This window comes from Amblyomma americanum, chromosome 3, assembly GCF_052857255.1.
Source record: "Amblyomma americanum isolate KBUSLIRL-KWMA chromosome 3, ASM5285725v1, whole genome shotgun sequence".
Lineage (NCBI taxonomy): Eukaryota > Metazoa > Arthropoda > Arachnida > Ixodida > Ixodidae > Amblyomma > Amblyomma americanum.
In genome coordinates this window covers 207,703,276-207,728,273 of record NC_135499.1, presented here as the reverse complement: position 1 = coordinate 207,728,273, position 24,998 = coordinate 207,703,276, and the positions used below count along the sequence as shown (strand labels likewise).

General features: G+C 47.5%; 2 protein-coding genes across 2 annotated transcripts; both read right to left on the bottom strand.

Moving 5' to 3' along the window:
* Positions 1 to 796: 796 nt before the first annotated feature.
* Positions 797 to 13,275, bottom strand: LOC144124364 (semaphorin-2A-like). Its single transcript, XM_077656994.1, has 9 exons — positions 13,146 to 13,275; positions 12,005 to 12,163; positions 11,466 to 11,587; positions 10,547 to 10,685; positions 9,503 to 9,566; positions 6,435 to 6,784; positions 3,383 to 3,510; positions 2,556 to 2,701; positions 797 to 924 (listed from the first exon to the last, which is right to left on the bottom strand). The coding sequence occupies exons 1-9, from the start codon at positions 13,273 to 13,275 to the stop codon at positions 903 to 905; spliced, it is 1,260 nt and encodes a 419-aa protein (XP_077513120.1). The 3' UTR covers positions 797 to 902.
* A 471-nt stretch (positions 13,276 to 13,746) lies between these two features.
* LOC144124363 (uncharacterized) lies at positions 13,747 to 21,725 on the bottom strand. Its single transcript, XM_077656993.1, has 5 exons — positions 21,221 to 21,725; positions 19,986 to 20,091; positions 17,842 to 17,893; positions 14,486 to 14,602; positions 13,747 to 13,785 (listed from the first exon to the last, which is right to left on the bottom strand). The coding sequence occupies exons 1-5, from the start codon at positions 21,657 to 21,659 to the stop codon at positions 13,747 to 13,749; spliced, it is 753 nt and encodes a 250-aa protein (XP_077513119.1). The 5' UTR covers positions 21,660 to 21,725.
* Positions 21,726 to 24,998: the final 3,273 nt, after the last annotated feature.

Here is a 24,998-nt window from a genome sequence, read left to right as displayed (position 1 = left end):
TTGACTCCACCGCAAAGGGGTTCGGACACGCCGTGAAACACAAGTCTGGGTATCATAATTATTGTTGGGAATGCAGTCATTCTAGAGCAAAGTTATACAGATGGTCAGCAGCTATTTCCACTGTTCTAGAACCAATATTTTTAATATTGGGATATTACAAGTCAGTGTTAATGAAGGTAATGGTCAATTCTTCCGATGCATAGGAAAATTTTTCGAGTTTTCCCACTGCTCGCCTCAAGCAGTTAAGATAGAAAAGCAATGTGGAACGTTTTTGACGACAGCAAACGCTTTATTAGCAAGGAAATGAAAGCTTGGGGACGGGAGATCTGCGAAGATATTGTTATAGTGAAATCTTACAGTATATAAAAAAATTGCGTTCTTAAGTTCTTTTCCTTTGAAAAATTATTTGCCCAAGTTTCCGTACGGTATGTTCAGCTCAACTCTGATATCGCCGCAAGGGGACTTTTTTTTTGTTCTCTTTTTGTTGCCGACGGTACGCAGCTTTAGAAAGAGGGTGGCGACACTTAACATTTCCACGCACCTAAATAAAACACTCCCTTTGACTCTCTTATTGAAGGCACGTCAATAATTTTAGCGCTAGTGCACTGAGATTAAAGAAGAGCAGCTGTAGTGATTGGTTATTTGAGGACCACAGTGTTACATTTTCAGCATGACTGAGAGGCGAAACCTATTTGAATAGAAAATAGGCAGACACATTAATAGTTACTAGCGTTTATTATCTTCGCGCAGATAAATGTCGACGGCTTAGTAACAAAAAAAATTGCCACACCAGGAAGTCCATTATGCAAAGCTATAATTTATATATATATTTTTTTTTGCAGCGGCAAGAAATTTTACTCCAAGGAAGAGTAAACGCATACTGAAGGTTGTATTTCTTGGCTTCAGCACGTCCTTCGAGTGGTTCTGCAAACATAGATACGAAATGCAAATTAATAGCGTTCAGCAGCACTTATGCAACGCTCAATTCTAGCGCCCACAAACAGGTGAGGGTGCGTTCATAGAGCAGTGCCTGGACGCTCAAAGTGGGGCTGACCCTAAATGCGAACTTCGAACATTGCCGCCATCTATGTCCCCGCGTTAAGCCGCCGCGCACAACTACTTCAGAAGCACGAGCAAAGCACGTGTTCAATCATGTGCTCCTGGTATTGTGAGGCCTCCACATGTCTGGAAGGAACGGGTAGAGAAAGGGAGGTGCACAGCACGGTGGTGCCATCGCTTGACACAAACTGTACGCCCACCTTCACCACCCCACCTAAACTTTCGAACATATTTTCTGTCACCGACGAGTTTAAATTATTGAGAACCGACTTATTTGGAATCCCTTGAGACAAGCTGCCAGGCGCCACCTGAAACAAGCATGCGAAAAGTAGTCACATTATACGTATATGCTAATGACATAGCAGGTGCACTCAAGAGAGTTCCACCGTACCTCTTGCCTTAATATGAAAATTCCGAAAATAAATTTAAAAACCTTAATATTCTGCAATCCCGACAGTTTTTATCAAACTTGGGGGGGGGGGGGGGGGGGGGTAATTCGCACTCTTCTTCTAGCAGTTTTTGCTTGCAGCATGTTTAACTGAAACAGTTAACTGTTTAACTGTTTGACTTCCATGTTAACTAGTTGTGTAACCGCAGACCATTACTAGTTGTGTAACCGAAAACCATTGTAACCGCAGACCATTACGCCCTCAAATGAAACATTCATAAAAAAGCCCACTTTCCTCCAGGCAATAAAATAACCAGATTTTCCCAATTTTCTGGCCACTGCGCATAACGCTTTCTGCGCAATCAGAATGTAACGAGAATAAAATGCATGACCATTCCTATAAAGTTTCACGAAACGCATGCGACAAATTCATCTTCAGAAATTCGCAGAGATGTCTTCGCGAGAGAAAGTATTGTGTGCATGGAACATCACACCGGGGCCATACTTGCTAAAATGGGTTACCAGCCGAGTTAAAAACCAATGGGAAAGAAGCGCGCAAATACGTTAGGTGCTCGGGTGCAAGGAAACGTAGCGTCAGGCAGAATGGGAAATGCGTTGAGTCGCCTGGCAGAGTGAAATCATTAAATGAAATTCCCTGCCTTTTGTTTCATTAGGATCAACTCAAAACAGTTGCATTACGTCAAAAGCGTTAAAGAATGAAACGAAGTTTAATATGACAGGTTGTTAAAACGTGGGGGGGGGGGGGGTCAAAAAGTTCGCTTTCAATTACAACAACAGTTATCCGGGGCAAGGGACAGGTACACAAAATAACGCTTAAATGCAAAAGGCCACTTATTACTCCGCAAGTACTTGGAGAAGCATGGCGCTTGCATTTGCCGATAGAGTTCTGACTTGGACATATAGTGTGCTTGAAGCATTGAGAAGTTTTGTGCTTCAGTTTAGTAAAGTTGTTTTCTTTCTCATCGCGTGTCTATGCACGCATATCGGGCATAAGAACGGTATTAGTCACTTTTAACTGGTTAAAGTACTACTGCGGTATACCAAACCGGCATGCAAACTGCACAATTTCGCTTCCTGTGGAACGCACCCATCGACGTGCGGGAGGCAGCGTGTGCCGTCCCAGCCACAGAAAGGATCCATCAGACAGGAGGTACAGTCAGGGGGGCGCACTTCGCAGTCGTCCATGCGGTACTGAAGGACATCGTCGTCCGAGAAAACGTACAGGCTCCGGTGCTGTGAGTATCGCCAAGGAGCGTGATCGCCAAGGGTTGACGTGTATTGCCGCACTCATATATCAGCTGTTGCAGGCTCGTGATGCGGTATTTCACATCGAAACCAAAATGTATACGCTTGTCCGCATTAGAAGACAGCTAGAGTAAAAATCAGGGTGGCTTCGGGCCGTTTGTAAACGTGCCTTATTTCACGAAATACGTCGTAATGTTGCTGGGACGATGGCCCAACAGGATATTGACAAACAAAGAGTCATTTCTGTAATCTCAGTCATAAACGTCACTGTTCAGGACCCTGGCGGCTGGATCGTAACGACGCACTATCCACAAAGTTCAACTATTTCTTCGCCTCGATTCGACGTGCAAACTACACAACATGCCTACCCAATCCTCCGAGAAGGCTATTTGCCAGATCTACAGATATGCTGGTCTGTCATTTGGGGTCCTTTGATCAGGGAGTCAAGCTAATTGATTATACATTCTCAAACTCAAGGTTGTAGTTACACCAACGCTTAATTCTAATACGTCAGATATGATCACGTGATTTTCGAACGGTAAGCTTAAATTTCCCGTTACGTCAGGCATTCCTGCTGTAACAGCGGCTCCGTGAACGCCGCAAAACAGAGCTGAAAAAGCTATCGCAGAAAAAAAGAACAGTGCAAGACTGCTGTGTGTTCATACGGACCTGCAAGGAAACCAGCAGCTTCCGAATCGCTCCCGTGGACACGTTGAAAGCGTCCACCCGTTGGGCAGCGGCGGGTGGCGTGCCTCCGGAGACTATTTCTTCAGCCAGTTTCAGCACCAATCCGTTTGCTGCGCAACAAAGACGACCCCCTAAAACAACTTTCGCGCTGGCCTCATTTTAATGCGATAGCATTGGAGCTGTCGTCACACCAGAATCACTTCAATGTCCGGTGCCACGAAATTCACTGATTGGTCGAGAGAGCTCACGTAACCTCGTGATGTCCTCAACCTGCCATGATGGGCCACCGTAATTGGTTGAGAGAGGTCTCACGACTGTGTGACGTCAACACAACCTGTCCAGGTGGCAACCTGGCCACAGGATTGTGAGCAACCTGCCCACCATTGCAGATCGCAATTAAAGTAATGGTTGGTCGACAAAGATCACGTGACTTTGTGGTGTCATACAGCCGGCGCACCGGATTGTGCGCCACCTAGACAGCAACCTAGATAAAGGATCAAAATAAAAAAAATGTAGCATATGTATATTTTATATGAATTATATGCAAATGTCTGCATTCTCAAAGCTTAGCGGATACCTGTTCCTGCAGCCAGCAGTATGAACATGGCGGTTAATGGACCAACAATTGCAAAGAAACACAGAAAAGTTGCAACGGAAGCTGCGATAAATGTGTAATCTAATGCTATCGCCTTCAGCTCTTAACTTAAGCGTCCCCATAGTCCACTGCTTTTGAAGCAAAAGCTTCACTACGATAGTCAACCCCGCGCTTCGCGCGAGCCGGCGTATGTCGGAGCACGAGTGACGTCACGCACGGCGCAGGTGGCCGCCGCCCACTCCGTCGCCTGTTTCTCTCTCTCTCTCTCTCGCTCCCTAGTCACTATATTGCGCATGCGCCACTAGTAGCACACCACTGAGCCACAGGTGTCCCGCCGCTGCGCAGCGCTGCGCCTTTCCTCAAAATCCAACTTTCAATTTCAGTTTTCTCTTTCTTCTTTTGCCCCGCCGCGGTGGCTCAGTGGTTAGGGCGCTCGACTACTGATCCGGAGTTCCCGGATTCGAACCCGACCGCGGCGGCTGCGTTTTTATGGAGGAAAAACGCTAATGCGCCCGTGTGCTGTGCGATGTCAGTGCACGTTAAAGATCCCCAGGTGGTCGAAATTATTCTGGAGCCCTCCACTACGGCACCTCTCTCTTCCTTTCTTCTTTCACTCCCTCCTTTACCCTTCCCTTACGGCGCGGTTCAGGTGTCCAACGATATATGAGACAGATACTGCGCCATTTCCTTTCCCCCCAAAACCAATTATTATTATTTCTTCTTTCCGACCGCGGCGGCTGCGTTTTTATGGAGGAAAAACGCTAAGGCGCCCTTGTGCTGTGCGATGTCAGTGCACGTTAAAGATCCCCAGGTGGTCAAAATTATTCCGGAGCCCTCCACTACGGCACCTCTTCTTCCTTTCTTCTTTCACTCCCTCCTTTATCCCTTCCCTTACGGCGCGGTTCAGGTGTCCAACGATATATGAGACAGATACTGCGCCATTTCATTTCCCCAAAAAACCAATTATTATTATTATTACTCCGTCATTTATCCCTTCCTTTACGGCGCGGTTCGGGTGTCCGAGACATGCAAGGCGGTTACTGTGCCATTTCCTTTCCTCAAAAACCAAACAAGTGAGCATAGAGTTCTTAAATTTGGCATTCACAAATTAGCAAAGGCTGATCATTTTCACGAAAGGAAAGGCTCACAACCAGCTCCGTGGGTCAGTGGAGACCTATATCTCGCTTTCATCTATGTGGCGTTTGTGCCCAACTGCAAAAACCTGCTTTGATTGTGTTCCGCACACTGGATAGGCAGTGCGCCCTCCCTGCTACCCTGTAAGGTGGCATGCAGTTAATGGTTGATCGCGAGAGATTGATCACCAAATGAACGCTGCGGCCTAGTTATTGCTGCAGAGCCGCATGTCAGCCACAACGGTGTCAGCGCTAATGCATTCAGGCCACATCTCTCTCTCAACACCGCCACATGTATCAAAGCACGAATGAGGCGTACGCATATCCAGGGTGCCAGTTATGCGCCCTTCCTTTGCTCAAAGCCATCGCCGCCTAGAACAATGTCAATGCCAACGCCAGTGAACACAGTGAACGCCGACATCGTTCGCTTTGCATATCCTGGATTAGCTGAGCTAATCCACATTAATTTTTTAAATCAAACGCCACTGTGCTTTTCCGTGGGTACTGCCCGGCAAGTAATAATGACAACAGATAAAAACAAGGAACTTTTGCAAACGAATATATTTTTAATTCGGCTATATGTTTGTTAAGAAAAAAATTCTGACAACCTCCGTATTTCTAAATGCTGAGTTGCCACCTTACGCAACACCACAAAAACTACGTGTTCACATTGTAATAAGCGTGTCTATATCCTTTGAAGTGCTTTTCACCGTAATTTTTTTTGTATGTGAAGACAAGTTATGAAGTGTCAATTTTTTGCGCCTAAACGCAGAGTTTATACATCATCAGTCACGTACACAAAATGTTGACTATCACTAAGTAGTAGGTTAAAAATTAGGATTCTTTTTTTCCTCCGTGGAGAGTGTACCACATGCACAACTCGTGACGTGCAGCACAATCCACGAAACCGTCTTTTCTGCCCCTGCTGACAATCTACGTAGAACTCTAGCCGTGAAAATTTCCGATCAGCCCTCTCACTGTCGCTGAGTGCTAATGAACTGATTATTTCGACGTGCTTTTGCAGGGAGGTGTTATACGTTAACTGGAATGGTATAGTGTTTTTCACGAGTACTTCGCAGGGCTCGGACCATCAAACAATAGTTTTATCCGCAGCTGCTTACTTCTTTCCGTTCTTTAATTTTTACAGCGAGTTGCACCTGTCTAGGCTTAAAATTGGACCAGGGCTCCCGGAAGAGGTCCCAAATTCTCGGAAGAAGTTTCCAATTAGAATAGGTTTCGAAGCTCTTTCATCGGCCTTTCGAAGGAGATCGCACGTAAGCAGAAGCAGTACGTGTGCAATGCTGACCCGTGGCCACGTAGCAGATGACCCATGAGCCCCAGGACTCGCTGAACACGAACGCGGCCATTGCGCTGAATGCGACGCCCGGGAGCGTGTAGAAGACCCGATCGTGACGCTGCTTGGGTGACTCGGCCAGCAGCGGGTGCGAGAGCAGGAAGTTTGTCTCGGCGGGATTCAGCGTGCGGGAGTCCGACACACAGGCAGCCCCCGTTCCCGTGTAGTTGGCCTGGCTGGCGCTCACTACCTTGCTCAAGGTGTCCCTGCTCAAGGACACCTGTATGAACTTGGTGCCGTTGAATGCCCGCTCGATGTCCTCCCGCCGGAACGCACACACGGCCGAGTCGGGGAAACCGTGGCTGCAACGGAAGTGTTTTTCAATGCTTGTGTTGCGTGAAGGGTTGCGAGCATTACTTTTAGGACGCAGTTATTAGGCGCCCGTTCCAAGCTTGGGCGTCGTCGGCGGCAGCCAAACCGGCAAAGCTGTAGCAAAGCGAAGAACGCGGCTAAGAATGAGAGTGAGGTGAAACGAAAGTTGAGTTGGTTTTTGAGGAAAGAAAATGGCGCAGTATCTGCGTCACTTCTCGGTGGACACCCGAACCGCGCCGTAAGGAAGTGCGGAAGGTCGGAGTGAAAGAAGAGAGAGAGAAAGAGCTGCCGTAGTGGAGGGCCCCGCAATAATTTCGACCACTGGGGATCTTTAACGTGCACTGGCAACGCACAGGACTGGGGCGCCTTTTGAGTTTCGCCTGCATCGAAACACTGCCACCGTGGCCGGTTTTCTAACTTCGGAATTCCGGCTCTACCCGCCGCGGTGGCTCAGTGGTTAGGGCGCTCGGCTACTGATCCGGAGTTCCCGGGTTCGAACCCGACCGCGGCGGCTGCGTTTTTATGGAGGCGAAACGCTAAGGCGCCCGTGTGCTGTGCGATGTCAGTGCACGTTAAAGATCTCCAGGTGGTCGAAATTATTCCGGAGCCCTCCACTACGGCACCTCTTTCTTCCTTTCTACTTTCACTCTCTCCTTTATTCCTTACCTTACGGCGCGGTTCAGGTGTCCAGCGATATATGAGACAGATACTGCGCCATTTCCTTTCCCCAAAAACCAATTATTATTATTATTATTATTATTATTATTATTATTATTATTATTATTATTATTATTATTATTATTATTATTATTATTATTATTATTATTATTATTATTCCGGCTCAGTAGCGAGCGCCCTAACCGCTGAGCCACCGCGGCTGGTGCGAGCTTCTCTCCCAGCGAGTAAAAGATTATTGAACACTTGCTGTGTTCCTTTACGCAATACTGCAAATGAATGCACGCTAAATGCGAAACCCAATAAACGGCGTTGCACGGTTGAAGGCAGTGCGCACATGTGCACACATGTCGCTATCCGTGAACTTCCCGCATTACGCATTCCGAACCGGAGTACCCCGGTTCGAACACAGTCGCGGCGGCCGCGTTTCGATGGGGGCGAAACGCAGAAGGCGCCCGTGTGCTCTCAGATCTCAGTACACGTTAGAAATTCCCAGATGGTCAAAATTACTTCGGAGCCGTGTTATTGACGTTTTCTCCTTGTAAAGAGCGGTGTGGCGGAAAAGCGATGGTTGTGTTCGACGAAAGTGCACCCCGTGCGTAACTGAGAGTGGGGCAGTTGTTTTCGACGGTAAACTTGTGAGAAAGTACAAGCCGAGCGAGCCGCCGCGGTGGCTCAGTGGTTATGGCGCTCGGCTGCTGACCCGAAAGACGCGGGTTCGATCCCGGCCACGGCGGTCGAATTTCGATGGAGGCGAAATTCTAGAGGCCCGTTTACTGTGCGATGTCACTGCACGTTAAAGAACCCTAGGTAGTCCAAATTTCCGGAGCCCTTCTCTACGGCTTCCCTCATAGCCTGAGTCGCTTTGGAACGTTAAACCCCACAAACCGCAGACCACAAGCCGAACAACGGTGACGTTAGGCTTAATACTGATTCGAATGTAAACATTCTCTGTAGTTTCTGAATTTCGCCTCCATCGAAATGCAGCTTCCGCGGCCCTTTCGAACCCGGCTACCAATTAAAGTGACCTGCTCTAGCTCGTGTTGCCGACAGTGCTTTCGCTGTAGGTTAAGCATTCCTTATCCTTCCCGTCTTTGTTTCAAGTCTGTGAATGCAGCCGAGGCGCAGTGTTATTGGGAGCGCTATTGCGGAAGGCTATGGCTTCAAAGGTGCTGCTCATCAAATAGAGAATGAACGCTTTCGGGATGCTGCATGTCCCGCCGCGGTGGCTCAGTGGTTAGGGCGCTCGACTACTGATCCGGAGTTCCCGGGTTCGAACCCGACCGCGGCGGCTGCGTTTTTATGGAGGAAAAACGCTAAGGCGCCCGTGTGCTGTGCGATGTCAGCGCACGTTAAAGATCCCCAGGTGGTCGAAATTATTCCGGAGCCCTCCACTACGGCACCTCATTCTTCCTTTCTTCTTTCACTCCCTCCCTTATCCCTTCCCTTACGGCGCGGTTCAGGTGTCCAACGATATATGAGACAGATACTGCGCCATTTCCTTTCCCCCAAAACCAATTAATAATAATAATAATAATGCTGCATGTAAGCATGCTGCGGGACAAGATCCTCAAGTCCGTGCCCAAACTTTTCTCGCGCTATAAAGCGCAGGAGAGAAGGTAGTAAAGGGGATGTATACTTCAAGACAAACTACGAAAACACCGCCTATATACCGGAAGAAGCTCCTCACGACGCTATATCCGTGAGAGAAAAGGTCGCGTCTATCTGTTCCACAATGCCCATCCCACGCCATGTGGTAGAAATTAATCCGCAGCACTCTTATTACAGCGCGTGTGCGCACTCCATGTGCAGTTGCGGGACGTTAAACGCATCATACCCACACCATGCCTCATCTAAATTTAGTGCGCTGGTACTGCGGTTTGTTTCCGACATCAAAGTGACGTATTTAAACTAGACGACGATCAATTAGCATAATCAACCAATCAACCTTTATTCCCTCACGAGCCAGATTGATAGCACTAAGTTATATAGGACTGTTAGTCAGGAACGAATGGATAGGTTTAGAGGCTTACGTGACGGTGGTGAAAGCGCCGAAGAGCACGCCGTTCTCCAGGTTTGGCACCCAAGAAGAAGCATCTGTAATGCCCCACCCAGAACAAAAAAAAAACTATTAAATTAAGAAAAAGCTACCAGCTTAGACACTGATCAAATTGCAAGGGGGACTACAAATCTGAGAATATATGGGTCATGATCTGCCCGAAATTCGCAAATCCAGTGGGCAAGAATCGAGGTCATGGCCTAAGAATTTGTAGAATACTGATTAAAGATCGCGCAGAATGCTCTCCGCAATCGTCATTCAACAAACACAAAACCCACTGCTGAGCTCTCGTTTCTCTAAAATGTACATTTAACGAGCGGTTCTGTTATAAGCGGGCAACAATGTCGAGATTGGAACCAGTTGAAAATGGACGAAACCACAAGCGAAAGAGGCACAGTATGGTTTTAGCCTGTAGTCATGCTGAGTTTGCCTCTCTCTCCAATTCCCATCTGCTTCCTGCTTAATTGTTTGTTATGGTTGATGTGCTGACGAAGAGAGGGCGGGGCAAGATTTGAAATTGCAGCGAGCTTAGACGTGACAAGGATGGGTATCAGTATGAGTGCCACAAACGCCCTCGAGAGAAGCCGCACATTAAGGCCTACTGCCTTCGTGCTACCCGCATAAACTTAGCAAATTTCGTCCTCGTACTAGCTTCAAACCACCGGCCACCGTAGCATTAAGAGATATGCACAGCGACATGAGCCAACCTACATGCTTGAAAAAGCTAAGCGGGGCTAAACCAACCAGAGAATTAAAATCGCCATGATGCCATTCGCACCGTCAAGAGCAGCCCCTGAATGCACCTAAGCAAAGCAATTATCGCAGCACTACTACTCTGAGGTGCCTAAGTTGGCCTTCCGCAGGTAGCCGGTAGCCTCGCAACGTACACAGCGACTGCAGCTCGATGCGTGCGGTTCGTCACTTCGGCCTCCGGGCAAGTGTAAACATGCTCTTTTACATTTAATATTTCAATAGATCAGCAGCTTAATTCTACCTCTGCATTGTGTTCTATACTCACGAATTGCGTCAAAGGTGAAAAACGCCTTCTGGGTGTCTTCGGGAAATGGCACGAAATCTGTGCAGCCCAGACGGACCTTCATGTACGAAGTCCAGAGCTGAGCCCTTCTCCCGGTTCCTGGGTCACCACCGAGGTCGTTCTGTTCTCGCGGAGATAGGAAATAAGTCCTAAATCTTTGCAGACCAAACCTACGCCTGCCCTCTTCGGCATTTTAAAATTGAAATTGACCGCCTGGGTTTTAACGTGAACCGAAACTTCACGAGTGCAAAAAATTTGGTTTTGCTGGCTCTGCATACAGAACTTAAATCCTATAGGGTGACCAGATGTTTAGTCGACGTTCATATTCGAACGCAGCTGACTAACTTCCAGAAATGTTCACTACGAGAAAGATGCAATACTTATACACCTTGTGCTATCACTGACGCGTGCCGCATCGGAAACCGGTATCGGGAACTGCCACCAAAATATCCCAGTACCTGCGATAAAAAAGGATCTGAGGGAGTGCTGAAAAACTCTCGAATTCGTCATATCGCCCCATTCATTTCACATGTCATCCAGTCTTTGAGCCTTGGTTTTCGAGCAGCTGGAACCGAATGCGAATGGATTTGCGTGCAAATAATGTGGCTGCAGGTTAGCATGAGTATAGGTCATCGTCACCAGCCAGATTGTCATTTAAACACAGAGCTTGGTTATCTCTACCTAGCCCTCTCCCGTACCAGCAGACGCTGTTCAAGCATACCATTTCTTGATTGTATAAATGAAGTGATTTTAATTGGAATGGTATGGGAGGTCTCACGTCCCAAAGAGACACATGAGATCGAGGACGAAGTAGCGGAGCATTCGTTGCAAATTGCTCTCCGTGCGTCGGTGGCGAAAAAGTAGCATGCAGTGCGGAACGATGGCGAATAGTTCAACACACCTTGCACACGCGAGCCACGGCGGAAACGACCCGGACACCGCACGCCCTTCGCTCTGCGGCGCTTTCGCGAAATACGAAGTAGGCGTGTGCGCCAAGAGAAAGGGCACCCACTGAGTCAGGCTCTGCGAAGAGGAGGTGCAGTCTGTTTTAAATTGATAGCCAAATATGAAGGATTCGAGCGATATGACATTTGTTCCATTTTGCGAAATTATTTACGTGGCGATTGATTGATTGGTTGGTTGATTGGGTGGTTGGTTGGTTGGTTGGTTGATTGATTGATTGATTGATTGATTGTTTGATTGATTGATTGATTGATTGATTGATTGATTGGTTGATTGATTGATTGATTGATTGATTGATCAGTAGGTCTCTCACAGCGTTTTACCTAAGATTGCTGGAAAGAAATCAGTGTGCGCAGTTAATATTGGATGCATTCCTGGTACCTAAATTTAACCACTGGTGGAAAATTTGTCGCGCCGCTCCTGGAAGAGGAAAAAAAAACAGGCAAGAGAGAAGAAACAGTGGCCTGCGTCCCTCACCGCTGAGCACGGAGGCGTCGGCGTCGTCGGTCTTAAGGAAGGAGTGCCGCGCTTTGTCTGTGCCCGGTTCCGGGATGGCCGCGCGGTAGAGGGCGTGCCTCCCTTGCGTCAGGTGCCACAAGCTCACCACGGAGGATATGCCCGGTTCAGGTGCGTCATCTGGGTGCGATAATGGACGTGGTTGGCGCATTAATGCACATCGCCCGTCTCGTGTACTTCTTTCTGCGTCGTTGTCGTTTACGTAGCGCAAAAAAAAATTCTTCAAGAAATCATGCTCCACCTGCAGCTAGCCCCACAACGTTTTTTGTTAGGTGCAGCATCTGTGTGCGAAAAACAAAATGCCCTCTTGTCTCGTTCGCACCCGTCATTATAATGCACAGAGTGGCCTGCAGATCCACTCCAAATAAGAGGACGGGAAACACTGCAGCCAAACTTTAGACAGTTATGCGTGGCCCTGTATGTCTATCAGTGCAATATTGTCCCCGCTCTCGCAGCATTGATTTGTGATCCTGCTTAGGCACTGACTCTGTCTCGTCTCGTGATCCAACTTAGGGACGGCGGTACAGATTTTGTGGGAAACTCATGTCAACAGAGTTCGTCGTATGTAGTTCAGAGTGATGCGATGTGTCCGCCGAGTTGCTGGGGCGGGCTTCGCTCAGTCAACCTGTTCGTGCGTCACAAAGCATTGTGTGCGCCACGGTCCGCTTTGGTGCCATCGATTACATTGTCGCTTGTGCATTAAAATAACGCATTGCGTAGATTTCTCTTCTGGGTAATTTTGGTCCTGTTAGGGTTTCACTTGTGGCTTATTTGCCTGCAGTGTTGGGCCTTAGTTTTACTGCAGAGCTCTTGCAAACTGCAGAATCGACAACTCGTAGCCAAAAAAGGCATTTCTTAGCCGGCATTACGTGTTGCTTGGTCGAGAAGTAGCTGAATTTTAAAATTTGAAATATAGGTTTAGCTTCTCTGCATGAATATTGTTGTGATAAAACTGTAGTGCGTGCGGAGGCGTAACTCTCTACGCTCCTTCTGCCAGCCAACGTCTAATGAATTCGCCTCCCCTCCAGGAATACGCATAAAGCGATCGTCATAGCTCCGGAAAATACGCCGCAATTTGAGGATGGCGGGACAGGGTACCCACCGAGCCACAGGGAGGAGGTGTTCCGAGAAATGAAATCTGAGCAGCGGCCCACCGCCTTGCCGGTCTGGTTGATTTCCATGACGGGCACCCGTTCCGCCTCAGGCACCATGGACAGGTCCGCGGCCTGCATGACGGCGGCGTCGTTCAGCTACGCGTCGTCCCTGCACAATCCTAACGTTTTGCATTGCAGGTAGCCAGTCCTCGGACGTCTCACTCAAACCAAGCATTGTGTCGTTTGGCGAAGAGGAAGGAGCAGTTTGTGAAGGAGGAGCTGGAGCGCAATCAGTAGAAGTAAACGCCGTAGAAGTAAAACCGCTTAGACAAGGCAGAAAATCACGCAAGGACCAAAAACCTGCAGCGATGCCTATCGAACAATCCGGAAACTATGCAGCGTGAAGTGAATTATTCTCTTGTTACGACTACTCCGCCGTTGTTACGCGCAACACATTTCGTCTGAGGAAAGTAATGTGGCTTGTGTTGCCTATCGTCCCTATCTTCCCTATCGTCCCTATCTATGCATCCCTATCTTCGCATGGCGCCCAGTCGGCCTGCGTTAAGCAGACGGGCGCAACTACTTCAGAAGCACAAGCAAAGCACATGTTCAATCGCCCGCTCTTGGCACGGTGAGGCCTCCGTATATCTGCAAGGAAGTGGTAAAGAATGGGAGGATCACAAGATGCACAGCATGGTGGCGCCATCTCTTGACATACACTATCATGAAAGGGCCATATTGTCGTCGGGTCAAGTGATTTGTCTTGGTTCGTTTTCTTTTCATAAAGAGCTCGGAAGAATTCTCTTCATCAAAAATGGAGTTACCCGTCCAGTGTCGTGAGCTGTAACTGTGGGAAGAAACCCGGCAATCAGTTTGAGATTTCCTCAGAAATTCTGTGAGCCATTTGCGCAGAGAAGCTCTGCTGGAGTCTGCGAAGGATAATCTATGAGCCAGGTGCAGCTAGTAGCTGCCGTTAACATTTCGCATAAATGTCTCTAAAACAACTAAATCGCTTTGTTTCTACGCGTCGTGGCAAACTTCTTTTGCGACGTGGAAACTTTAGGGACGTAAAAAGTGAAAAGCGAATCGAGAGAGGTTAGGCTTTGCTACGATACTATATTGAGAGCGTTTCCAGCTTTTCCACGCCCTGCGCTTTTCGTCACGTGTTTTCAAAGGGCACTCATTCAACGAATGGCAGCCATGAACAAACAAAGGGAGAAAAGCAGAAACATCTGCACGGTGTATGTCTTCTCCTCAGTATAATTTTTGCAGCCTTCACCGCGCAGCAAAGAGACACGAGCAAACATGAAACTCACTTCCCAAGGAAACTCTCTTCAGGGATACGCACTTGCAATTGCCAGTCGGTCGGATTCCTGGAGTTTGTGCCGCAGACGTAGAGTGTGCTGCCGTTCCTGATCGGATGGACCTCGCGGATGTGGTTGCGACAGTCCACGTCCGGGCCCAACTGCGTAACGAACATTCGCGAAGGGAATGCTGTACACAACATCACCATTCCTACCTCTATCGACTGAAATGCCGAGCTTCAGTTGGCACGTTCAAAAGTGCCGTCAGATTTCGGCAGCCTCTGTTCACACTGGGCGCTAGCTGGATTTCTCCTGCGTGACTAACAGCGGCTACTCGTAAACGCCACAATATGTTCTCCAGGCGACTTGATAGCACAAATTTTTTTTATTCCTAAAGGTGTTCAGTGTTAAACAATACGGTAGACTAAGCAAGTTGGCACGCGTTCATACTGGATAAAACAGCACATTCGAGACAAGACGACTGGAAAGAAGCAGAGGCAGTGGATAAAATTCCGTTACAACTTCTAAGCACCTTATGCAGTCGAAAAAGGGATTACTGCAGTAAAATTTTCAGTTACAATTCAACGCTAGCCCCGTTCGCTTCTTTCCTGTTGTCTGGTCTTCTTTGCACTGCTATATCCCGTAAGAACGTGCTTTTCGGGAGGGGCCCAAGATACTTTCTTATATCGAGCAAGTGGAGGGAGCGGGGGGGGGGGGGGGGGCTGCATGCGACCCCATTTCCTCCCCCCCTCCTCCCTCCTTGGATACGTGTCTGATTAGTGCAGGGCTCCCACATTAGCAAAGGTGAGATTAGTGAGCACCTGCGCGCATGGCTCTCAACGACCCTACTGCACCCTATCCAGAGAGCCCAGCATCCCGAAGGCTAAGAAGGCTGCTGCTCGGGCGGTGGGGAGCGAGCAATTGATTTGAGACAGCAATAAGAACCTCAGATGAAGCCCTGCATTCTGAAAAGTTAAGGCTCCAATGACGCCAAGTTTTAAACGAAACGTGATCGCTGCTTGTGCCCTGCATGCAAATACCGCCTCGCATGCTCGCTTCCTCGGGTGCAGTTCTAAGGTAGGAAAGCGATAGGGAGTTAGGGAGCTGCTGGCAAGAGTGGTGAAGCCAACAGTCACGACACAATGCCTTCTCGATCCTGTAGCCGAGACGAGCAGAATGTCAGCGCCGTCAAGCGAACAAAAGGGCCTCAAGCGAAGGGAGCAGTTACACTGGTCGAGCAAGGTTTTGGAACGTTTCGGTGTTTACCTGATCTCCTCCTCGTACTTTGCAGCCTGACACACTTTGCTCAGTTGCCGGCAGATGCAGCTCCTGAAATATCGCATTTCCGAGAAAAGGCGGAACACTTGATCAAGCTTCATTAGGCTTAAAATGTCTTATTTGTCTACATAACGACATTTTATCGCATAAACGCATCAGAAAACTTCCGTCGAGACTATGAAAGCACAGTGTCGAGAGACGGTCTTTACACATGAGGACTTGAAGCAGAAGTTGTATAGTTAATCACTTGTAATTACCTGGAAGTACGTCAATTTTTTCTGCGTGGTCTTGGAATTTGCAAAAATTTTCCTCCCAGTAGACAATCGCTCCTGACTGAGAGAGTTACCCTAGCTCTGAGATGCAAGTATCATGCACCGACCATTACAGTGGCTGCCCCTCCACCCCGGCACAGGCCCAGAAACGCTTTGGCTATTCTTCCATACTTTTCGCGCTCCGAAGAAAAAGAAAGAGAAGAAAGGGGCACTCCTAAGAAGTTGTAGCGATAGCAGCTCCAATTACCACACAGGATAGTTAGGATACCGAGGTTAATATGGTTATAAGGTCCGCCTGAATAGATCTATCACACCACCAGAGGTGATGTATTCTCGAAAGTGCCCATTTGTCGGTCTAAAAGGTGCCCCCACCGTATGTCACATTACCAAAAATTACAGCTGCACAGGAAACTCAACAAAGAGGAAATATGAGACAGTTGCAACTACTCTTGGTTTTGTGCTGCCAAGCTCTTTTGGAAAGGCCTAGCACGAAACACGCAGTATGGGACGAACAAAGAATAGAGGAGCTTCTCTTAAGTAAACGATGCTGCCGTCGAATGTCGTAACCGAAAACTTCTACGTTCATATGCTGGTAAAAGGTTTGGTTTATTGTTTATGAGGGTTTAACGTCCCAAAGCGACTCAGGCTATGACAGACGCCGTAGTGACGGGCTCCAGAAATTTCGATCACCTGCGGTTCTTTAACGTGCACTGACATCGCAGGGTACACGGGCCTATAGAATTTCGCCTCCATCAAAATTCCACTGTCGCGCCTGGGATCGAACCCGCGTCTTTCGGGTCGGCAGCAGAGCGCCATAACCACTGAGCCACCGTGGCCGGGCATCGGTGATTTGTCGTGACGTTGAGGTTAATCCTTTAGCGTGACATTCCAGGTTCCTGGTAGGGGCATCCGTGAAATTGAATTAACTGCGACTTCATGACAATAGGTGGACGCCATTTACTGGAGGGTCTTCTTTCAGAAGTGTTTGCCGCATTGTTACTCAGCTGTAACCAACTATAAAAAGAGTGCAGTAGGGATAGTTGGTACCTATAGGACTAGGCTCTTATTTATTTTTATAAAGGTTGTTAGCACGAACGAGAAAAAAACGCCTCTTACGAACTCAAGCGCTTTGGTTCGTTATATATATATATATATATATATATATATATATATATATATATATATATATATATATATATATATATATATATATATATATATATATATATATATATATATATATATATATATATAAGCCTACAGGCGTCCGGTATGCAACTACTACCTTAAGCGTGTCAATTATCATAAAAGCAAGCCAAACGTAAGGTGAAGAATCAGATTATAAACTAAGAATTCTTGTGTCCTACTCCAGAAATAGCAGATTTTGCCGAAATCACACGCGCTTTCCGATTTTAAAACCTAAAACTCAAGGGTACCCCGTCGCTACTGATACAGTGCTAAGTCATCGGAGATCCCCGGACCAGAACTGTCCTCAAATGGGTTAAGTACTTGGCTGCCGATATTTGACACCCACAACAATAGAAAGGCCAACCAGAGTATTCCTACTTGTTCTTGCCAAGTATAACTTTTTCATTGATGCAGAGTATAATGAACTTTCCTAAGGGGGTCGAGCCAGTGCTTCACGTCGAAATAGTTGAACGTCTCCTTGGGCACTAATATAGCGTGCGGCGAAAACCCTGAAAAACTTGTCAGTGCAGCCACATTCAGAAGCACGTTGTGATGGTCTCGGGGTCGTTAGCCTGCTGCTCGACTGGGAATGGGAACTGTGACAGGTGCCTACGCCGGTGCTTAGCAGCAAAGAAATCTGCACATGTTAGAAGTACACCTACCGTGACAGGCTCCTGACTTATGTCTTCAAGCCGGAGCTTGAACAACTGGTCCCTGCAAGAGAAATTCATCGTTGAGTGGGTACTTATCAGAGCACGGCCGATCAGCATCACAGAAGTTCAGCTAGGGCGGCAGCGACCTCCCAGAAAAGCGCTAAATGTGGTTCTGTGCTGGCTAAATAGCAACGTGAGCAAGAATTCTGAAAACAAAACAATTCATAAGTTTCTCCTGGGTTTCACTTGCAAAAAACACGTTATTGACACTGTAGTGAATCATGAGGAGACGGAAGTTTAGACACCAATTTCTAGATATTAAGTGTTGCTGATTAGGGCGGGGATCTCAGATGCATGTCCGCAGGTTTGAATGTATGTCGCCTACAATCAGGGGTTCTTTTTGTAGAAAGTTATCAATGGTGACAGTAGGCACTAAAGAAAACTGGGCAGTATGGCCGCATGGCATTGGGCTCATAAGGTGGGCATAACATGTCCGCCTTACCTATTCACTATAATAATACCTTGTAGAAACACACTACCGCAGTCCACTATACTGGCTCTTTTGTCATTAGTGAGAACGAGAAGCTGTGTCCTCGTTTTCACTAACCATGTTTTCTCGATTCTTTCATTATTATGGTAGATTTATTTTCTTTTTGCTTACATTATTGAGCTCTAAATTGTTCTTATAAATTACTTTCTCCCTATTTATACCCGCACTTCTCTTATCACTAGTCTTAGGGGGTTTTCAAATTGTTTAAAACAAATTAATTGAAAACTGAGGAAATCTACATCCAATAAATTTTCTCACTTAAAATTGATTTTCTCGCTCTTTCTGGCTATGTTGACGTCTGTCCAGCAGCAATAAAAGCCACATTTATAGGCGAGATAATTGTATAAAAAAATCAGCAGACACACTCAAAACTGCTTACGTGTGTGAATGCGAAAGAATTACTGTCCCTGGGTGACATGTTTACGCGCAATGTTTGTGCATCCATTGAAGTTCTTTTCTACGAGTTTATATGTATGACACGACGGGGAACGCTGTACGATGAACGGTTGCACCACATTTTCGATACGAAAGCCTGTGAACGCATGCAATTGAAGGTGCATATGTCATCAGTCCGAACTCCTGTCGCAAGCTAGCCTCTACATTCAGTAGGACATGTAAGCTATATGAAACGAGCAATCGTATGACACGTCACCCGGAACACTGTACGACAAACGGTTCTGTCATAGTTCTAGTACGAATGTCATCACAGATGAATGGCGCCACATGGAGGTTGGCCAGTGGGAGAATGTATAAACGAGCGGCATGTGTAGCGTTATCTGAAGGGGGATGGTCGGCTTGCTGTGTGCATCATACGGCCGCTTGATGACGTCAACCTATTTTTCTTGCCATCGCTCGGTTTTTCTGTACAATCTGCGAGTATACACACACACAATCACGCATACACAATCACGCATACCCACAGGCCACCGGCTTTTCTTGTAATGGGACTATAGCAACGCTTTCGCATTAAAACTTCGGATGGCGACGCCTCTATTTCATTTTGTGTCCTTTCCGGCTTCAAGCACCTTTTTGGATGCAAGTCCAGCTTTCATGGATATCACTTAACTCTTGGGAAACCGAGGAATACTGAAGAGACGATTTGAAACATATCCGTGCGAATGGTCTGACTTCTCAGATGCGCAGCAAAATCATGCTTCTAAAGTGCGCCCTGCGCACGCACCGAGTAGCACATACTGCCATAAAAAATCGATTGTGTTCTTTCCGACAATACATTGCAGAAAACTACGAGCGTCCCGAAAAGATATCTGCGAATGTGTTGATCGTTGTGAAACAACCTTACGATATGCGAAAAAAAATTGCGTTCATAATCAACTTCCCGTCGAAAAAATGCGCCTCTCCAGAATTTCTGGGTCTGAGAGTGGTGTATTTTGTGATTACAATGCGGTTCCCTACCGATTTATTTTCATTTGCTCTCAGTGTTCTTTTCGTGCAAGTCTCGCTTAAATACGTATGGCGACTCGAAAAGAGCCCTAAGATAAACGGAGCTTGGCCACTGAACCTAATTAAGTGCAATACAGGATTGATTGCAGCAGCGTGCAACCATCAGGCATCAAGCATGACACACAAAATGGTTGTTCCGTACATGGCTCCGATGAACAGGTACCCTCCGGCCTCGTCCAGGTAAGCCGAGCGGTAGTAGAGCTTCCCTCGGGTGAACACCTTGGCCTGACGCTCCACTGTGTCAGGTACTGTAGACAGTGCACCCGAGCAAGCGAATGAAACACGCTGAGCATGTGCACACCTAGAATCACCAGCCAATGCGTTATCAAAGCTTCTGGCATCTTTTAGCTCAGTTCACGAATCGCCGACATCCATGCACCGGCCAATCAAAATGGTCACAGAGAGAACCAAGAACCAGATACACCAAGACGAAATCTAGTGAACAGTAGAAGCCACGAGATAAAATGTGTCCTGTCGGCCGTCCTTGCTGGTATCAGCAGGAATACCGTGCGGTTGTGCGTTTCAGCACCGCAGATGTACACTGCCATGTTCGCATTATGCTGCGCGTGTATACGTTTCGACCGCAGCTGCGGAAGTGATTCTTATGCACATAAATAAAGCTTGTTATCTAGCCGGAGGCAAAGGGAATAGCTAACGAAGCCTCTCTTGTGTGTGTGTGTATATATATATATATATATATATATATATATATATATATATATATATATATATATATATATATATATATATATATATATCACGGCTGGCCTATCCTGCCGCAGCATGCCACAAGTGGACAGTGCTCGTACGCCAAACACGTTAACTCCCTGGCGGGGCCCACAACGCGGTCAAAGAAAAAAAAAGACTTTGCAGTACTAGTGCAGTGAGTTTAAAGAAATTCAAATTTGTAATAAGGGAGTAATCACTCGCTCGCATCCAATCAAGCGCAATGGTTATAGAGGAAATAATATAGCTTTCTCAGAAACCTCGCAGTTGAAGAAAAGTTCTTCTTGTTCCGGGGATGGAACCCGGGACCACCGTCTGTCCATGGCAGTCGCTCGGCCTGCTGAGCTAGCCAGGACGACTAGCAGACGGTAGGGTGAGGGCGAATGGATCATATCGAAGCGGAGGTGGGAAATTTATCAATTTTGAGTTGCTGGTCAAAACGGTTTCTCTCTACGATCTGTTAGCCACCCTGATTACCTCATTTTGCAGAGCGACTACCCCAGACCGACGGTGACTCTGAACAAAAAGGACAAGCCTTTTTTTAACTGTGAGGTTTATGGGAAAGCTATACAGCTTTTCTTTCTGCCCATATATGGCAGCCCATGGGCGGATGCTAACGAGTAATTACTCCCTTATTAGACTTTAACATACCAGTGGTGGCAGTGGTAGCGGTGATGGTGGTGGGGACATTGGTGGCTCTGGTGGCACTGGTGGTGTGAGTGACATCAACTCCTCCATTCGGAACTTTGATGCCAGGTGAGTTCCCTGGAGAATAAGTGGCCCCGGTGACCTCGGCCGGGTCCATAGCCAGCGACAGGGCTAGCAGCGTGAGCACAGAGCCCAGAACGGCCGTCACCACCATGGAGAGCCCCACGCAGACCACCTGATGGGTGAGGCTGTCCTTGAGTCGATCGCTCAGTGTGGACTGCGGCGAAGACAGCGAGCCCCCCGATTCCTGCCCGAGCAGTGCTGCTGTACTCGTGGTGGTGCTTGCTGGTGAGACTGACTGCGTGGGCGGCGTCATGGGCGACCATTGGGCACCCGTGGGCGCTACTTGTCCCCACGCCATCGCAAAGGCCCACAAGGGCATAAACGCTTGTCAGTGCAAGACGGGTTACAGGCGGTGGCAGTCTTGACACTTGAGCAGGTGCTGTTGTTGTTGCCTCAAAAGCGATGGTGCGCGACCTCGCGTTTTTCTCTTCTTCGTCTCTCTCGAGTCACGTGCAATGGTGTCATCCTTCCTACCGTCCACTTCCCAGTGGACACGGGATCCCAAGTGTTACATAACAAGCCTGCTCAACGCTACGCCTGCGAGCGACCAGAGAACTGGCCTCAAGATGAATTGCATGCATCAAAAGGAAGTCATTGCACCAGTTAAGATTGCTATTATTACAGCGGCAGCCGATAAAAATTTATACTAAAAAATCGCCTCAGGTGTGATAACAAAAAAACTCATATCGACTCTTGGTGTTTGCATGTCATAAAAAAAAAGATGAAGCTAATTGTTACGAAAATTTCCGCATTCAAAAGAGCGTTTGGGTATTTTCATATCTTTAATTATACAATTCCCAGATATTCTCTCCCGATACTTTGTTTCTTCTTTTTCTTTTAAATTACTCTGAAATTTCACCCAAGGCACAATCATTAGCTTGACTCCAGTTTATCCTATTCTATGGGGTCTCCCCAATGAACCCTGACCAATCTCCCGTCGTGGGTATTTGCCATGTGAACAAGGCAACAACAACAAGGAAGAGAGACAAGACATGCGCTGTTCTTGTGTGCTGTTTTTTTGCGCTTAGTCTTTTAATGAAACCACATACGAACTAGCGCCCAGGGTGTATTGCTATAGTCTACCTGATGTTTCATGCTTGAAGTTTATTCACGCTGTCAGTACATGAGAAAATATAACCAGAACAAAAGCTAAATGCGTTGTTTAAGACTGACCACGAGCAGGCACCCAAAAGCAAATTTGTGGAGTTCAAGAGTGCCCCGCCGCGGTGGCTCAGTGGTAAGGCCGCTCGACTACTGATCCGGAGTTCCCGGGTTCGAACCCGACCGCGGCGGCTGCGTTTTTATGGAGGAAAAACGCTAATGCGCCCGTGTGCTGTGCGATGTCAGTGGACGTTAAAGATCCCCAGGTGGTCGAAATTATTCCGGAGCCCTCCACTACGGACCTATTTGTTCCTCTCTTCTTTCACTCCCTCCTTTATCCCTTCCCTTACGGCGCGGTTCAGGTGTCCAACGATATATGAGACAGATACTGCGCCGTTTCCTTTCCACCAAAAACCAATTATTATTATTATTATTAGTTCAAGAGTTCTATGTTCTCGCCCTGCTGAATTTTATCCCTCGTCTCCGAGAAGGGCTTTTCAATATACCGCCTAGCTTTTCTACCGCCCTCTTCGAATTCGCTGTCCCCGATTATAATGGCAGGGTTGCCTGTGATTGTATGTAGCCCAACGTAGTCTTCGACGATGCGGGTTGAAGATGCATATATGCGTGCGTTGGACCCACAATAAAAGCGTAGTTGAAAGTTAAAGCTTGCCCTCGTGTCGTTTATCTCGTCCTGTCGTGTCTCTGCGATGTGTTCAATTCCGTGTAACTAAGGAAGAACCAGCAACTGCAAGGCTTAAAGAGCCCTTTATTTCCTCATGCTGCCCACGACGCTAAGACTGCTAAGTTGCGTGCGTTCGCTGCGCAGTAAGACAAGAAATTATGGATAACTTAAAATCCAACCTCTAATTTAAGCTTTCACTGATTTCCTTGACCGCTGGCTTCTTGCGTGATGAGAATGCGGCCGTGTCTTCTAAGCGTTGTCTATTTTGTTTCCTACTTGCACGAGTTGGAAGAGATATTTGGCAAGCCGGGATGACCCATACTACTTGTGCTTTATTCTTGAATCAGCACACAGAAATGTCGGAACTGCATCGAGACTCAAACAGAGATGGGATAGAAATATCATTGTGATACACTACGGATGCTTCGTACGGATGTGTCGGATGTAACGATAAGCAAATCGAATAAGAACAGAACAATGTGACGATAATAAGACGAAATTCGTCGACGCCCTTCAGAAACCTTCGTCTTCAGCATTGTCGTGAGGTAGCAGCGGCCGACCTAGAAGATGAGAAAAAAGAACACAAGCTTTCAGTCGGACAGCGCTTCAGGCACACTATACGGGAACGTTAAAGGGTTCCTATTCTAAGGTGACGTTCTGAAACGGAAGTGCAAGAGGGGAAGGAAGTCGGGTTCACACTCAGCCATCACAAGTAAATTAAGCACGATGTGCATACTTTTTCTTCGGTAATTCGTTACTAACATGCAGCTTTTTTTCACAAACTTCTACAGCACAATTTATATGCCGGAAGTAATTTTATCGGCGCTGGTGGTCATTACTACATTCTTTTACGGAAAAATATGTCGTCTATGTTCCCTTTGAGACAGGAAGAGCTTGGGCGTGGCGGTACAGGGCGAGAACAAGGCCAGTAAAATTTACGCGCAGGAAATCTGACGACACGTACCTCGCGTTGTTTTTTTTTAATGACGCTCCCCTTCTAAGCGACTTAGCCAAAACTGCTGTACAGTGAGCAGAGATGTGCGAAAAGCAGTTACAAATTGTCATCTTGCAAAAATATGCTCGAGACTCGTAGAGGAAGCACAGGCAATTTTCAAGCGAAACGCTGCCTTGGAAAAAGCAATGCGTTTTTAAATTCTCGAGATAGCAGAAGACAGATGACGTCAGCTCTAAACAAAGCAAGCATGCGTCGTCACAAGACTGGCAAACTAGATCCGCCCAGCGCAAGCGCCTGCCTTTTAATACTGCACCATCTGAACAACGGTCGAAACATTGATATAGCAGGACCACCACCAGCATCATGTTTTATCTGTGTGCCTCAGCCAGGTCCATCCTCCTGCGGACTTTAGCTATCACGTGAAAGTTATGCCATGTTACCGAAGAGCACCGCCTATAAGGAGAGGGGTGGTACGACAACGTGTCTCCAGCCTGCGCACCCGACGGCGTGAGGGAGACAGCGGCTGCCGTCCCATCCGCAGAAGGGGTCCTGCAGGCAGGACGGGCAATCTGCGTGGCGTCCTTCGCAGGCGTCGAGGCGGTACTGGCGGACGTCCGTGTCTGTGAACACGTACAGGCTCCGGTGCTGCGGGCAGATGAACCGCGGTGAGCTCTATTTGCCTCACGCGCAGAAACCAGGAAAGCAAGCAGAATAATAAAGAGGACGTTACAGTCCAAGGCCAAGTACTTTAACGGAGACCAGCATCTTGTTTATGGGCTCCGTCGTTGCGTTGAAGGCGTCCACCATTCGTGCAGGAGCGGGTACCTGGCCAGCAGCGGCTTTTTCCTCGGCCAGCTTCAGCACGGTGCCTGTATCTGGAAGAAAGTTGCTATCTTGAAGCGCCGTCTGTACAGCGT

What these genes read in the sequence shown, in the direction of transcription:
- LOC144124363 (XM_077656993.1), bottom strand. Translation starts at nt 21,659, where the DNA reads ATGCCCTTGTGGGCCTTTGCGATGGCGTGGGGACAAGTAGCGCCCACG. An exon ending in CGCTACCACTGCCACCACTG is followed by an intron (nt 20,092 to 21,220) that starts GTATGTTAAAGT and finishes CACTGTCTACAG; the next exon opens with TACCTGACACAGTGGAGCGT. An exon ending in TAAGTCAGGAGCCTGTCACG is followed by an intron (nt 14,603 to 17,841) that starts GTAGGTGTACTT and finishes TTCGTTACGCAG; the next exon opens with TTGGGCCCGGACGTGGACTG.
- LOC144124364 (XM_077656994.1), bottom strand. Translation starts at nt 13,275, where the DNA reads ATGCAGGCCGCGGACCTGTCCATGGTGCCTGAGGCGGAACGGGTGCCC. An exon ending in CACCTCCTCCCTGTGGCTCG is followed by an intron (nt 12,164 to 13,145) that starts GTGGGTACCCTG and finishes TATCGCACCCAG; the next exon opens with ATGACGCACCTGAACCGGGC. An exon ending in GGCGCTTTCACCACCGTCAC is followed by an intron (nt 6,785 to 9,502) that starts GTAAGCCTCTAA and finishes CTTCCGTTGCAG; the next exon opens with CCACGGTTTCCCCGACTCGG.